Genomic DNA, 16541 nt, shown 5'->3' with positions numbered 1-16541 from the left:
CACCCCCTAATGAGTAAGAGATAGGCTTCGGCAATATTCTCTGAAGGGGTTTTATTAAATAACTCTAGTAAGAAATTAGCTTAAATAACAGTTTCTTGTTAGGGTCTAGGATGATTAAAAATAACTCTACTGTGAAATTAGCTTCAGTAACAGTTTCTCATTAGGGTCTAGTAATATAATATAAAATAACTGGTGGGAAACTAACGTCAGCAACAGTTTCTTATTGGATATTAAAAAGAATTCAAAGAACTAGTCCTAGGCATAGTTCTAGAGAGTTCGAACCTCATAACCAGATTCTCACTGGTTATAAAAATATAAAAATGAGCTGCAGATGTGTGCAGATAGTGGAGACGCTACATAACATGCTACTAAATGGTAACGTGTCCCGTTCAGCTGCGACCAGCGCTGTTGTCCCCGACCTCCAACCATCATGTTGGAACCAAACTGCTGCCAAACGTCTAGAAGTGATGCAACACATCAGAGGTGGACAATTCTCATTTATTCCTACTTTTTCTCATTTCTACAGGGTGGTCTTCACTGCCCCCCCCCCTCCAACCACAGCTGCAAACCCAGCAGGGACACACTGGAACACCAGTATGTTCCCAGTAAATAAACTGGAGTGAGAGACGTCTCGTGTGGACGTTCCGGGGTCTGTGGACCATCTGGGTCCAGCATCTCTGTGGACTCGCAGGTTTTCCCAGCAGCTTCTAATCTGTGGGAGTGGGCAGCGGCCCCCCTACCTCCTCCTGTGGACGGCCATGTGCTTTTTCCCTCCACTGTCATGTGTGGCGGTTTGTTCTTTCTTTCTGGAGGTGTCCGGTGGTCTGATGAGACGCCTGCTGACGCTCCTCCACCTTCCTGGCGGTGCTGATGTCCGTCCCGCCTCCACCTGATCAGTTCTACATGCTGGAATTTCTACGTCACATTCCAGAAAGTTCCTTCGTTTCCCTGCTGAGCGTCATGGACATAACACGGATTCATGTCTATCAGGGGTCACATGACTTTTTATAGCTGACATGTGGGCGTGGCCAAATGGCCCCTGGTTTAATTGAGGTCCCCCATGGTAAATGTGGCCCTCGGGGTAATTGTGGTACCCCATTTATCTGAGGCCCCTGGAGTAAATAAGGCACCCCCAGGATAAATCTAGTCCTCTGGGTAAATGTGGCCCCAGGGGCAAATAAGGCTCCTGGTTTAAATAAGGCCCTTGGTCTTATTAAGGCTCCCCAGGGTGAACGTGGCCCTCGGGCTGAACGTGGCCCTCGGGGTGAACGTGGCCCTCAGGCTGAACGTGGCCCTCGGGGTGAACGTGGCCCTCGGGCTGAACGTGGCCCTCGGGGTGAACGTGGCCCTCGGGCTGAACGTGGCCCTCGGGCTGAACGTGGCCCTCGGGGTGAACGTGGCCCTCGGGCTGAACGTGGCCCTCGGGGTGAACGTGGCCCTCGGGCTGAACGTGGCCCTCGGGGTGAACGTGGCCCTCGGGGTGAACGTGGCCCTCGGGGTGAACGTGGCCCCTGGGTCTCACCAGGTTGTTTTATCTTGTTTTAGCTGGAAATCATTGCTTTTGTTTTGCATGTGGTGCAAAGTGTCTCACTTTGTTGTTTACATAAATCACTCAGAACAATGTTTTATCCCAGTTTAACCAGAACCAGAACGTCTACTTGATGTGTCTGATATCAAAGACAAACAGACGGCGGTTCATCAGGAAGGTTTTATTGGTGAGAACAGGTGTCGGTGCTCTCACTGGATCTCCTGAGTGTCGGTGGTGACCTCTCCGTCCTCGGTGATCTCCTTGGTGACGATCACCACCTTCCTGGTGGTGGTGGAGGAGGAGGTGGGCAAGCTGCAGGGATGAGACACATTTACCTGATTATGGCGGGAATTTCATTAACCTTTTGCATGCTTCTGCACGCCAGGAAACATCTCAGTCAGCTGATTACTGTCATGATAAATCATTCACCATAAATATGTAAATCTCATGTTTGTTTCTTCGTCATTTATCATGACGTTTAAATTTCCTATACATTTTTTTATATCTTTTAAAAATAATTAGAGAATAATTAATTATTATAAATGATTATTTAATAATCATACTAATGATATAATTAAGTTATAAATTTTAAGGATAAATTAATAAAGTACTTATTTACCAATAAGAAAACAATTTTATTATATCGTTGTTTTTTTATATATAATTATTTAATATATAATATTAAGTGCATATAATAATTGTAGTTTTACATGATGTAATAGTTTCTATTTAATCTCTTTCTAAGGTGGATGTTGCGGGACGCGCTGGGCTCACCTGGCCACCTCCCCGTCCAGCAGCCTCCTGTACTCGGCGATCTCCATCTCCAGCCTGGTCTTGATGTCCAGCAGCATCTGGTACTCCTGGCCCTGCCGCTCCAGGTCAGCCCTCAGCTGCACCAGCTGCTCCTCCAGAGACGACACCTGGTTCTGGTAACCAGCCAGCTGCATGGCGTAGCGCTTCTGAGTCTCTGCCAGCGTCCCCTCCAGAGACGCTTTCTGAGGTGCAGAACAGGAAAGGTGTCAGTGGTGTAACGTTGAGCCATGAGGGGAGGGGGGCTGGTGGAGACTTACCATGCTGAGCTGAGCCTGGAGCTCGATCTCCAGACTCTGTAGAGAACGTTTGACCTCTGTGACCTCTGAGCGAGACGACTGTAGAGTCTCTGAGCTCACCGCCACGTCTTTGAGTATTTCTTCTGACTGTTTACAGAAAAACATGAATTTTTTAGAAATGTATTTTTGCTAATCATTGAGTTCATGTGCAATTCTTCTTCTGGCCACGAGATGGCGCCAAACCACAACCATCACACAAAGAGTTAAAGTGGATTCATGGTTTTCTCTAACTGGACTGTGACACCCTGACCTGGTGGGTTTCAGAGCCCCACCAGGATCCAGCTGGGTTGCTCTGGACCCACCTTGGTCTGGAACCACTGGTCCAGGTCTTTACGGTTCTTGGAGGCAACGCTCTCGTAGTGTTCTCGGATTTCAGCCATGATGGTGGACAGGTCCTGCTGGGGAGCGGCGTCCACCTCCACGTTCACCTGACCGCCCATGTTGGACCGCAGAGCCAGCAGGTCCTGGAGGAGGATCCATGATGGACATAAGTATCATGTTTGATCAGCAATCCCAGCCTGTATGACCCAGATCCCAGCTAGACCTGGTCCTGCTGGTAGTCCTACTCACCTCCTCATGGTTCTTCTTCAGCATGATGAGCTCCTCCTTCAGGGCTTCGATCTGCATCTCCAGGTCAGACCTGAACAGTGTCAACTCGTCCAGGAGCCTCTTCAGGCCCGCGATGTCGGCCTCCACGCTCTGGCGCATGCCCAGCTCGCTCTCGTACCTGCAGCATCCAGACCACAGTTAGCTCGTTCATCTCAGCTTAGAGAACATGACTCGCTTCACACTCACTTGACTTTGAAGTCATCAGCAGCCAGCCTGGCGTTGTCGATGGCGAGATGCAGAGATCCATTTGTGCGGGTGGCGTCCAGGATCTGAAACCAGAGAAGAGGTTTTAACCCAAACCGATGGTCTCCCAGGTGGACTCACTGGGTTCAGGGTGTGGTTCATGTCACTTTCAGGCTTTGCACTGAACGAAGCGGAGCATCTCCGGTTCCTGATGAACCCTGAAGCTCGGTCTTTACGTCCTCTACACTCATGGAACTATAAAACTGCACCTGGAAGCAGAACCTGAACTCACCTGGTCTTGTAAGTTCTGGATAACAGCTGTGTGTGCGGAGTAGTCTCGGCCCTGAGGTGTGGCCTTGCTCTCCAGGAACTGCCGGATCTTCAGCTCCAGGTCTGCGTTGGCAGCCTCCAGCTTGCGGACTTTCTCCAGGTAGGACGCCAGCCGGTCGTTCAGGTTCTGCATGGCCATCTTCTTGTTGTCAGAGATGTCGATGGCGTCGGCCAGGTTGAAGCCTCCGGAGGAAGCGGAGGAGGAGGAGAGCCCTGCACCGGCAGCAGAGGAGAAGCTTCGGGGAGCGCTGATGCTGGAGATGCGAACTCCACTCCCCCCGGCGCCGCCGTAGACACTGGGGGCCCTCATGGAGCCCAGGCGGTTCCCACCGGAGTAGCTGATGGAGCGGCTGGAGTACATGGAGTTCATTGTGGAGGATTTTGCCGGCTCTGGGTGGAGACGAGGAGAGAATGCAGGTGAGGATGGGGAGGGCGGCTTTTATGTGTTGGAGGGTTGAGGAGTGGGGGTTGGGGGGGCGTGGCTCCTCCTGCTCGCCTCGAGGCTGGAAACAATGAACTCCATCATTGCAAGAATGTCACATATTTCCATCCACCGCATGGATATGTCCATAAAACATCTCTCCGGCCTTAGCTGGACCTCCCAGCCCCCACCTCCACCCTCCCCCACCCTTCATGTGAACCAGATGTAACCAGTTTTCATCTCTTCTGATGAGAACTGGGCTTATTTCAGACTCGGACCCCCTCTGTCCCCCCACCAGGACCGGACTGCCGTGCCTCAACCTGCCTGTTGTTCCTGGTCTGGCTGTTGTGTTGCTTTGGGCCCTGCAGGTCTGATCACATCCCCCCACCCGTCCCAGTCTTCTTGTTGTGCAACCAAACAATGAAAAGCAGTGTTGAGTGTCTGTGGAACTGGTTTCCTGCTCCGCGGATCAGGAAGAAACAAATGACCAGAAGAAAACACGAGACAGTTGGGTGTGGCTGGAACGCCACATTATTCCTGGATGATACATCGGCTGTTCGATGGGTCCTGTCAGACAAAACGACTCCAAATTCACTGTACATAATATCAAATACAGCACTTTATTGATCTTGTCTTCATGTCACTGAATCATAACCAAGAAATTAATCACAAATAAACTCGTATAATGCTTAATTAGGACAAAACAAATTCTGTTTGGTATCTCAATTCACTGAATGTTGGGATGAGGTGTTAAATCTCAACAGAAATTGAAGGCAGTCCATGCAAATCTCAGCAAGAAATCCTGTTTAAAGAAACATCCGAATCTGATATCCAGGAGTAATCTGATTACTGTAGTAATGTGATCCGATGCACCCACATTCACAATAATAGGTATAATAATAGTTATAACAATAATAAAAAAATATGTTTTTGCGGGAGACAGCAGTATTAGCATTAACTGCTAATGTGAGAGACAGCAGTATTAGCATTAGCTGTTAATATGTGAGACAGCCGTCGTAGTGTCAACTGTTAATGTGGAAGGCAACAGTATTAGCATTAGCTGCCAATGTGGGAGACAGCAGTATGAACATTAACTGCTAATGTGGGAGACAGCGGTATTAGCATTAACTGCTAATACGGGGAACAGCAGTATTAGCATTAACTGCTAATATGGGAGACAGAAGTATTAGCATTAACTGCTAATGTGAGAGAAAGCAGTATTAGCATTACCTGCTAATATGGGAGACAGAAGTATTAGCATTAACTGCATATGTGAGAGACAGCAGTATTAGCATTACCCTCTTGTGTGAGAGACAACAGTATTAGCATTAACTGCCAATGTGGGAGACAGCAGTCGTGGTGTCAACTGCTCATGTGGAAGGCAACAGTATTAGTATTAACTGCTAATGTGGGAGACAGCAATATTAGCATTAACTGCTAATGTGGGAGACAGCAGTATCATTGTTAACTGCTAATGTGAGCGACAGCAGTGTTAGCATTAGCTACTAATGTAGGACACAGTAGTATTAGTGTTACCTGCTAATGTGGGAGACATCAGTAGTAGTGTTAACTGCTAATGTGAGAGACAGCAGTTTTAGCATTAGCTGTCAATATGGGAGACATCAGTCGTGGTGTCAACTGCTAATGTGGAAGACAACAGTATTAGCATTAGCTGCCAATGTGGGAGACAGCAGTAATAGCATTAACTGCTAATATGGGAGACAGGGGTATTAGCAATAACTGCTAATGTGGGAGACAGCAGTATCATTGTTAACTGCAAATGTGAGAGACAGCAGTTCTAGCATTAGCAACTAATGTAGGAGACAGCAGTATTAGTGTTAACTGCTAATGTGAGAGACAGCGGTTCTAGCATTAGCAACTAATGTAGGACACAGCAGTATTAGTGTTAACTGCTAAAATGGGAGACATCAGTATTAGTGTTAACTGCTAATGTGAGAGACAGCAGTATTAGCATTAACTGCTAAAATGGGGAACAGCAGTTTTAGCATTAACAGCTAATGTGAGAGACAGCAATATTAGCATTACCTACTAATGTGGGAGACATCAGTATTAGTGTTAACTGCTAATGTGGGAGACATCAGTATTAGTGTTAACTGCTAATGTGGGAGACATCAGTCTTAGTGTTAACTGTTAATGTGGGAGACAGCAGTATTAGCAATAACTGCTAATGTGGGAGACAGCAGTATCATTGTTAACTGCTAATGTGGAAGACAGCAGTGTTAGCATTAGCTACTAATGTAGGAGACAGCAGTATTAGTGTTAACTGCTGATATTGAAGACAGCAGTTTTAGCATTAACTGCCAATGTGGGAGACTGCAGTATTAGCATTAACTGCTAATATGGGAGACAGCAGTAATAGCATTAACTGCTAATATGGGGGACAGTAGTATTAGCATTAACTGCTAATGTGGGAGACTGCAGTATTAGCATTAACTGCTAATGTGGAAGACAGAAGTATTAGAATTACCTGCATATGTGAGAGACAGCAGTATTAGCATTAGCTGTCAATATGGGAGACAGCAGTCGTAGTATCAACTGCTAATGTGGAAGACAACAGTATTAGCATTAGCTGCCAATATGGGAGACAGCAGTATAAACATTAACTGCTAATATGGAAGACAGCAGTATAAACATTAACTGCTAATGTGGGAGACAGCAGTATTAGCAACAACTGCTAATGTGGGAGAGAGCAGTATCATTGTTAACTGCTAATGTTAGAGACAGCAGTGTTAGCATTACCTGCTAATGTAGGAGACAGCAGTATTAGCATTAACTGCTAATGAGGGAGACTGCAGTATTAGCATTAACTGCTAATGTGGGAGACTGCAGTAATAGTGTTAACTGCTAATGTGGAAGACAGAAGTATTAGCATTAGCTGCTCATGTGAGAGACAGTGGTATTAGCATTACCTGCTTATGTGAGAGACAGCAATATTAGCATTACCTACTAATGTTGGATACATCAGTATTAGCATTAACTGCTAATTTGGGAGACTGCAGTATTAGCATTAACTGCTAATGTGGGAGACAGCAGTAATAGCATTAACTGCTAATATGGGAGACAGGGGTATTAGGAATACCTGTAATGTGGGAGACAGCAGTATCATTGTTAACTGCAAATGTGAGAGACAGCAGTTCTAGCATTAGCAACTAATGTAGGACACAGCAGTATTAGTGTTAACTGCTAAAATGGGAGACATCAGTATTAGTGTCAACTGCTAATGTGAGAGACAGCAGTATTAGCATTACCCACTAATGTTGGATACATCAGTATTAGCATTAACTGCTAATTTGGGAGACTGCAGTATTAGCATTAACTGCTAAAGTGGGAGACAGCAGTATAAACATTAAGTGCTAATATGGAAGACAGCAGTATTAGCATTAATTGCCAATGTGGGAGACAGCAGTATCAGTGTTAACTGCTAATGTGGGAGACAGCAGTATTAGTGTTAACTGCTAATGTGGGAGACAGCAGTATTAGCATAAACTCAAGTTCAGGGTCTGCACACTTCCAAGTGCACAAACTACATGGGCTACGGAGTGTTCTACGTCATCTGCACACTCCGAAGTGCGCTTACTGTCACTAAAATGAGACGGCTTATCTAGTGGAAGAGAATTACCCATAGTGCTCCAGTCCTCCGTTGCCTAGCAACTACATATTCCAAGTTTATCAAATTCCTGATCCCATTCATCCACAAAAAACACAAAAATATTGTTTAAAATGACAGAAAATGGTGCCAGTAATTTTAAATTTATTTTCCTTTTCCTTTGTGTGTAAATGAACAACATGAGGCGGTTTAGACGAGTTCTCCTTGTGGTTCAATAGAAAGATTTTTCAAAAAGCAAACAAATATGATAAAATAATAAATGTTCCATCAGTCATAAGCTAATATTTAGTAGAACAATCCTCTGATGTTTCCAGTCCAGTCAGGTGTTTTCTGTTCCTCCCAGTCAGACTTCTCCACCTGTTAACAGGTATTTTTTCCCACACTGTTCATCAGAAAAATGCTTTAATTAGTCCAGAACCAGTTTGTTTGTTTGTTTCTTTCTTTCTTTAACTCATTAAATGACAGTGTCTTATACGACTGGATTATATTTTAGCACGTTTCATTATTGTTCCTTATTCCAGTCTCCAGTTATCTGAGTGACTGTAATAACACTGGGAATGATGCTGGAATGATGCTGGAATAACACTGGGAATAATGCTGGGAATGATACTGGAATAACACTGGGAATGATGCTGGGAATGATGATGGAATAACACTGGGAATGATGCTGGAATGATGCTGGAATAACACTGGGAATAATGCTGGAATAACACTGGGAATGATGCTGGAATGACACTGGGAATGATGCTGGAAAATCACTGGGAATTATGCTGGGAATGATGATGGAATAACACTGGGAATGAGGCTGGAATGATGCTGGAATAACACTGGGAATAATGCTGGAATAACACTGGGAATGATGCTGGAATTATGCTGGAATGATACTGGAATAACACTGGGAATAATGCTGGGAATAACACTGGGAATGATACTGGAATTATGCAAGAATGATGCTGGAATAACTCTGGGAATAACACTGGGAAAAGTGCTGGAATAACACTGGGAATGATGCTGGAATAACACTGGGAATAATGCTGGGAATAATGCTGGGAATGATGCTGGGAATGATACTGGAATTATGCAAGAATGATGCTGGAATCACACTGGGAATAATGCTGGAATAATACTGGGAATGATGCTGGGAATGATGCTGGAATAACACTGGGAATGATGCTGGGAATGATGATGGAATAACACTGGGAATGAGGCTGGAATGATGCTGGAATAACACTGGTAATAATGCTGGGAATGATGCTGGGAATGATACTGGAATTATGCAAGAATGATGCTGGAATAACACTGGGAATAACACTGGGAATAATGCTGGAATAACACTGGGAATGATGCTGGAATGACACTGGGAATGATGCTGGAAAATCACTGGGAATTATGCTGGGAATGATGATGGAATAACACTGGGAATGAGGCTGGAATGATGCTGGAATAACACTGGGAATAATGCTGGAATAACACTGGGAATGATGCTGGAATTATGCTGGAATGATACTGGAATAACACTGGGAATAATGCTGGGAATAACACTGGGAATGATACTGGAATTATGCAAGAATGATGCTGGAATAACTCTGGGAATAACACTGGGAAAAGTGCTGGAATAACACTGGGAATGATGCTGGAATAACACTGGGAATAATGCTGGGAATAATGCTGGGAATGATGCTGGGAATGATACTGGAATTATGCAAGAATGATGCTGGAATCACACTGGGAATAATGCTGGAATAATACTGGGAATGATGCTGGGAATGATGCTGGAATAACACTGGGAATGATGCTGGGAATGATGATGGAATAACACTGGGAATGAGGCTGGAATGATGCTGGAATAACACTGGTAATAATGCTGGGAATGATGCTGGGAATGATACTGGAATTATGCAAGAATGATGCTGGAATAACACTGGGAATAACACTGGGAATAATGCTGGAATAACACTGGGAATGATGCTGGAATGACACTGGGAATGATGCTGGAAAATCACTGGGAATTATGCTGGGAATGATGATGGAATAACACTGGGAATGAGGCTGGAATGATGCTGGAATAACACTGGGAATAATGCTGGAATAACACTGGGAATAACACTGGGAATGATGCTGGAATAACACTGGGAATAACGCTGGTAATAATGCTGGGAATGATACTGGAATTATGCAAGAATGATGCTGGAATAACACTGGGAATGATGCTGGAATAACACTGGGAATGATGCTGGAATAACACTGGGAATAATGCTGGAATAACACTGGGAATGATGCTGGAATAACACTGGGAATAATGCTGGGAATAATGCTGGGAATGATGCTGGGAATGATACTGGAATTATGCAAGAATGATGCTGGAATAACACTGGGAATGAGGCTGGAATGATGCTGGAATAACACTGGTAATAATGCTGGGAATGATGCTGGGAATGATACTGGAATTATGCAAGAATGATGCTGGAATAACACTGGGAATAACACTGGGAATAATGCTGGAATAACACTGGGAATGATGCTGGAATGACACTGGGAATGATGCTGGAAAATCACTGGGAATTATGCTGGGAATGATGATGGAATAACACTGGGAATGAGGCTGGAATGATGCTGGAATAACACTGGGAATAATGCTGGAATAACACTGGGAATAACACTGGGAATGATGCTGGAATAACACTGGGAATAACGCTGGTAATAATGCTGGGAATGATACTGGAATTATGCAAGAATGATGCTGGAATAACACTGGGAATGATGCTGGAATAACACTGGGAATGATGCTGGAATAACACTGGGAATAATGCTGGAATAACACTGGGAATGATGCTGGAATAACACTGGGAATAATGCTGGGAATAATGCTGGGAATGATGCTGGGAATGATACTGGAATTATGCAAGAATGATGCTGGAATAACACTGGGAATAATGCTGGAATAACACTGGGAATGATGCTGGGAATGATGCTGGAATAATACTGGGAATGATGCTGGAATAACACTGGGAATGATGCTGGGAATGATGATGGAATAACACTGGGAATGAGGCTGGAATGATGCTGGAATAACACTGGGAATGAGGCTGGAATGATGCTGGAATAACACTGGTAATAATGCTGGGAATGATGCTGGGAATGATACTGGAATTATGCAAGAATGATGCTGGAATAACACTGGGAATAATGCTGGGAATAATGCTGGAATTATGCTGGAATGATGCTGGAATAACACTGGGAATAATGCTGGAATAACACTGGGAATGATGCTGGAATAACACTGGGAAAAATGCTGGGAATGATACTGGAATTATGCAAGAATGATGCTGGAATAACACTGGGAATAATGCTGGGAATAACACTGGGAATGATGCTGGAATAACACTGGGAATAATGCTGGAATAACACTGGGAATGATGCTGGAATAACACTGGGAATAATGCTGGGAATGATGCTGGGAATGATACTGGAATTATGCAAGAATGATGCTGCAATAACACTGGGAATAATGCTGGGAATAACACTGGGAATGATGCTGGGAATAATGCTGGAATTATGCTGGAATGATGCTGGTTTTAAATTGGCTGATCGGAGATCAGTCTCTAAGAAGGGTCTCAGTCTGGTTTTTGTGTTATGGATGATGATGATGACTTTTCATGTCTTTGATCTGGCCCAGCCAGCATCATCGTATACCACACACAGTATCATCATTTGTATCCAAGATTCTGGTTCCAACTGGTTTAACTTACACCAGTCTGGAAACTCTTCAGAGTTATGGCGTTCCTCTTGATTCTGGTCCAGGTCCTCTTCTCTTCCTCCCAGTTTCCACTGGGAAATATAATCAGGAAATGTAAGTTGTCATGGTTGTGCTGATGACGTCCAGCTGACGTCCATGAAATCTGAGGGAGCCAATCAGGTGCTGAAAACAACTGATGTCATTGTTGTTGGTAAAAAAAAAAAACCTCAGTAATTTGGTTTCCAGTTAATTTGGGTGCTGTTACCATTGTTCCCAGTTTCTTCTGGTTTCTACTGTAGAGTAATTATTACCAAGGGTTCTCTCTTCATCTACATATCAAACATGTTTCTGGATCAATCCTGTTTATCTAAAGAACATCTCTGAGATCAGAATGGTTTTTATTACAACCTGGCTGAATAACAGATCCATCACCTTCAGAATGGACCTGAATCCAGTTTCATCCGGATGCCTGACTCAGAGAGACCACGTCTCCCGTTTCCGCTTCTCTTCACTGAATTCCTCTTCAGTATAGAAAGTAAAGTTCTTCTAATAATTTCTAAAGTCCTTAATGGTCTAAAACATCACTGTTCCTGAAAGCTGAAATATTTCTGGTTCCAACTGGATCTGTCAGTCCTGATCAGCACACTCAAAAATAGAGGTACCAGCTTGTACCTAAAAAGGTACAAATGCTTGTCGCTGGGGGTGTACTCTTTTGAGAGACATTTCTGTACCCTTCAGTTCTGGTCTATTTTTGTACCTTATCAAGTTCAACCTGACCTTATCAAGTTATTTTTTTATGTTTTCCACAGCATTAGGCCTGGTCCATTCCACTTAGCAATATTATCTTATCTTTAATCTAGAAATAATCTTCAAAAACTCAAAATACTGACCAGCCATACACTTAGTTTGCAGCATCTGACCTTCATTGTCTGGTGTAGTAAATGACTGTTAAGTAGTACTACTGTCATCACTCAACTCTGCTCTAGTTTGTAACATTAAAGCCATTAACATTACATTTTTCAATGCTGCAGGTACCCTTATGGTCAAAATGGTACAAATTTGTACTTTATGTCACTTTGAACCCTTTTTCCTACTCTGAAGGTGCTTCTGGTCTCTTAAAGACCAGTATTGTACTTTTGAGAGAACATTTCTTTAAAATGTACCTATAGGTACAGAAATGTCCTTATCTTGTACCTCTATTTTTGAGAGTGAGGAACAAGAACTTGTAGGTTTTCAGACAGCTGCCAGACTGGGTTGGAATTTACACTTTTCATTCACTTTGAATTTTCAGATTTTTTTCATTCGTTTCTCTTCATAATGTTTTTATTTCTGCTTTGACTGCTATGAACATTTATTCATCAAAAAAATAGAGACGTAGATGTAAAGGTCCCACCGCCTGTCCACCTTCAGGGGAGGGAGCCAAAAGGAGACCCTAGGCCCTGAACGCCCCTCCGCATATACACCCAAACCCTCACACCCACCCAGCATAAACAGCCCCCCCCCCCCCCATACACACACACACACACACACACACACACCACTGATCAACATGCAGTCATAAATGAGTATTTCAGCTTAATGGTCTGAGAAAAAACAGGATTCATTATTTCCTTTCATTCAATTTATTCATCTCATTCGTCCTGATGCTCCACCTGGTGGTCAGCAGAGGAACTGCAGTCTCACTGATTTTCAAGCGCCGCACCGTCACTTCCTGTGGAGCTCAGAGGTCCACTTCCTGCTTGCTGGTGCTGACGACCTGCCCATCCACCACCTCCTCTATGATGACCACCTGTCTCTTGGTGGTGGTGGTGGTGGAGGTGGAGGAGGTGGAGACGCTGCAGGAAGAGATAAGCCAGATATTTAATAAATTATACTGTTTCAGCCTAATAAAACAATAAAACCAGAAAAAACATTCTTTAATAAACATAAAAGTTCTGGATCTTTTCTCAGGACTGTTTTAATTTAAAAGGACAAATTATGAATATTTTCCTTCTTTGTTCTTTTATTCTGAAGGTTTTTACACGTTTGCTCTGAAAAGTTGCATGTTCTCCCCCCATGTATGTGTGGGTTCTTTCTTGGTTCTCCTGCTTCCTCCCACCGCCCAAACACATGCATGTTAGGTTAACTGTCTCCACTAGGTTAGGTTAACCAGTCACTCCCGAGTGGTTGTTTGTCTGTCTGTGTGTGGCTGTGATGGACTGGCGACCTGCCCAGGTCTTCCTGCCTCTAGATAGACTCCAGCTTTCCCGCGACCCCGAACTGGACAAGCGGTTCCAAAAAGAACCGACTGACTTCAGACCCTCCACCTGAACCACGGCCGGTGTTTAGATCCCGGAGGAAGCAGTGAAACTCTCCAGGCCACAATGAAGCCAGCACCCTTTTTAGGCTTTTTATGTCTTTATGGAGCATCGGTGAGTTTTAGAATTCTCATCATTTATTCATAATTTCTCATAAACAGAAATGTGGATAATTCCCCTCTTAAGAATGTGCATGTTTGCGTTGTTTGCATCTGTCCCGGCGTGTAAAGGCCTTCCGTCTGCACGAGAAGCTTTTTGTTCTGCTATTTTTGCCTGTTTTTCTGCTGTCAGGATGCCTGCAGTTTGTCTGATGACATTTTCTCCAAAGTCCACAATTACTCCAGATTATTTTACTTTAACTTTCATCTATTTTATTGTTTTGTTTATTTATTTGCATGTTTTTAATGAAACAGAAAATTTACCATAGTTTCTTTTCCATTTCTTACTGCGAGTTGATTAACAGACCTATATGAACATAACACAGCAAGATAAAAATCATGACCTTAACCCAGTACAGCCCAGACATATTATACATATGTCTAGTTTCTTTTGCGTTTTGCACTATTTTACTGTAAAAATATTGCTAAAAATATTGTTGAACACAATCTGATACTTGTGAAGAAACCCTTAAAAATTTGCTACGTTTTGTTAAAAGGCCACCTCACGTTTAAAAAATGTAACTTTTCTAAATAATTTACATGTGTTGGGCCTTAAAGGGTTAAATATGAAACCAGTACAATAGTTTCTATGAATTTATCAAATACGTTTCACCTTTTGGTGTCATGAGTGTGTGATTTACTGCTTCCTGTTCGCCTTTATGCAGATGATGTGCTGCTGTTTATGTCAGAGATTGAGGAGATTTTTACCGTCTCGCAGCAGAAGAAATGATCGTTTTGGTAAGTTTCAGATGTTTTAAATGAAAAAAAACAACATTTTAATTCCTAGAATAAAAAATATAGACACCCCCCCCCCCCCCCCCCCCCGGAAGTTATTCAAATTTCAGTCTTCAAATTATTATTTTCAGAACTATTTTCAGATACTTGTGTGTTTCATGAGGACAATGTCTCACCTGCTGCCCCCCTCCCCGTCCAGCAGCCTCCTGTACTCGGCGATCTCCATCTCCAGCCTGGTCTTGATGTCCAGCAGCATCTGGTACTCCTGGCCCTGCCGCTCCAGGTCGGCCCTCAGCTGCACCAGCTGCTCCTCCAGAGACGACACCTGGTTCTGGTAACCAGCCAGCTGCATGGCGTAGCGCTTCTGAGTCTCTGCCAGCGTCCCCTCCAAGCCGGCTTTCTGAGCAGACGGAGATGAGCCAGGTTAGGTGTGTAGGATAGCAGATGGTCAGGTTGTCTGGGCTGGCGTGCGGCGCTCACCATGCTGAGCTGCGCCTGCAGCTCGATCTCCAGACCCTGCAGAGTCCGTTTGAGCTCTGAGATTTCCGACTTGGATGACTGGAGGGTTTCTGTGCTCAAGGCGACGTCTTTGTTGAGACTTTCTGTCTGTGTGGAGGAAAAACAGCTCCAGCATCACATTTCCATGCTTCATTTTACAGAAAACTACTCAAATAAAACATCTTTTCTTCTCATCTTGCACATCATCAGATCCTTTTTCCCCTCTTCAGCGTGAAAGCACTGGCTCTGTGTTACTGGTTAAATATCTTCAGAAGATCTGGCATCTATATTGGTTGAATTAAGTTCTGCTGTGTTCGGTAGCGTGAAAAGATGACGACATGTTTTAGCATTGTCTGGATGGGAATGTGGGATGGATAAAACGGGAATGTGGTCTTTACCTTTGTCTGAAACCAGACCTCCAGGTCTCGGCGGTTCTTGGAAGCGATGTTCTCGTAGTGGTCCCTCATCTCCTCCATGATCTTGCTGAGGTCCTGTCCTGGAGCGGCTTCCACCTCCACACTGACCTGGCCGCTCATCTGAGCGCGCATGGCCATCAGCTCCTGCAGAAACACCACACTTAGGGACCTTCAACACTGCCCAACACCTTCCAAACTATCAGCACGTCGGCTCACCTCCTCGTGGTTCTTCTTGAGGAAGATCAGCTCCTCCTTCAGGCCCTCGAGCTGCATCTCCAGGTCACTCCTGGCCAGAGTCAGCTCGTCCAGAACCCTCCTGAGCCCGGCGATGTCGGCTTCCACCGACTGCCGCATGGCCAGTTCGCCCTCGTACCTGCAGGAGACACGAAGACATCGTTCCAGGGGGGGTTTCTGCAGAAATGGAGCTGCTGGTTGGTCTTTCTGGAGACAGCTGGACATCCACCAGCGGGGACGTTTGTCCACTTCTGTGCCACTTTGCAGTTTGCAGGGATGTGGAGGAGACTCCTCCCTCTGGATGGTGTACATACTTCCTAATTTTCTGGACTTTTCTTCAGATTTGAGCCGTTTCCAACCTGTTTGTCTACCCAAAGCTTGTCCACGTGGGACGACCCGATGTCCCTGAACGCAGCAGGAAGCTGGTGTGGATGTGCTTCCATCTAATCCACCCTAAAGGAGGTGGTTTACTCCAGCTTTTTATTTAAAAACTTTATTTAAACTAAGTTTTATCCATTATTCTGGCTTTTTATTTATGAATGGACTGTTTTTAACCTGCTTTAATGATTTAATTTGTTTTATTTCCTGTTATTTATTTTGTATTTATTTCAATGCATTTAATGTGTACTTTTATTTTATTCTAGCTTGTATTAATTTTT

The 16541-nt window shown here is 44.2% G+C and overlaps 1 protein-coding gene across 1 annotated transcript in view; it reads right to left on the bottom strand.

Annotated features, from left to right (window-relative positions):
* Positions 1-1706: 1706 nt before the first annotated feature.
* The window catches only part of LOC306765698 (uncharacterized protein), a 15628-nt gene continuing 793 nt past the window's right edge, over positions 1707-16541 (bottom strand). The window contains exons 3-14 of the mRNA XM_079253182.1: positions 15865-16021; positions 15631-15792; positions 15215-15340; positions 14911-15134; positions 13288-13379; positions 3722-4149; positions 3433-3515; positions 3208-3364; positions 2940-3101; positions 2599-2724; positions 2303-2523; positions 1707-1840 (exon numbers count right to left, since the gene is read on the bottom strand). Of these exons, the coding sequence (XP_079109308.1) occupies positions 1738-1840; positions 2303-2523; positions 2599-2724; positions 2940-3101; positions 3208-3364; positions 3433-3515; positions 3722-4149; positions 13288-13379; positions 14911-15134; positions 15215-15340; positions 15631-15792; positions 15865-16021 (2041 nt within the window). The 3' untranslated portion in view covers positions 1707-1737. The remainder of the gene's footprint in view (positions 1841-2302; positions 2524-2598; positions 2725-2939; positions 3102-3207; positions 3365-3432; positions 3516-3721; positions 4150-13287; positions 13380-14910; positions 15135-15214; positions 15341-15630; positions 15793-15864; positions 16022-16541) is intronic.

This window comes from Telmatherina bonti (genome assembly GCF_933228915.1).
Source record: "Telmatherina bonti genome assembly, chromosome: 14".
NCBI classification, from domain to species: domain Eukaryota; kingdom Metazoa; phylum Chordata; class Actinopteri; order Atheriniformes; family Telmatherinidae; genus Telmatherina; species Telmatherina bonti.
This window is presented reverse-complemented; position numbering and strand designations above follow the sequence as displayed.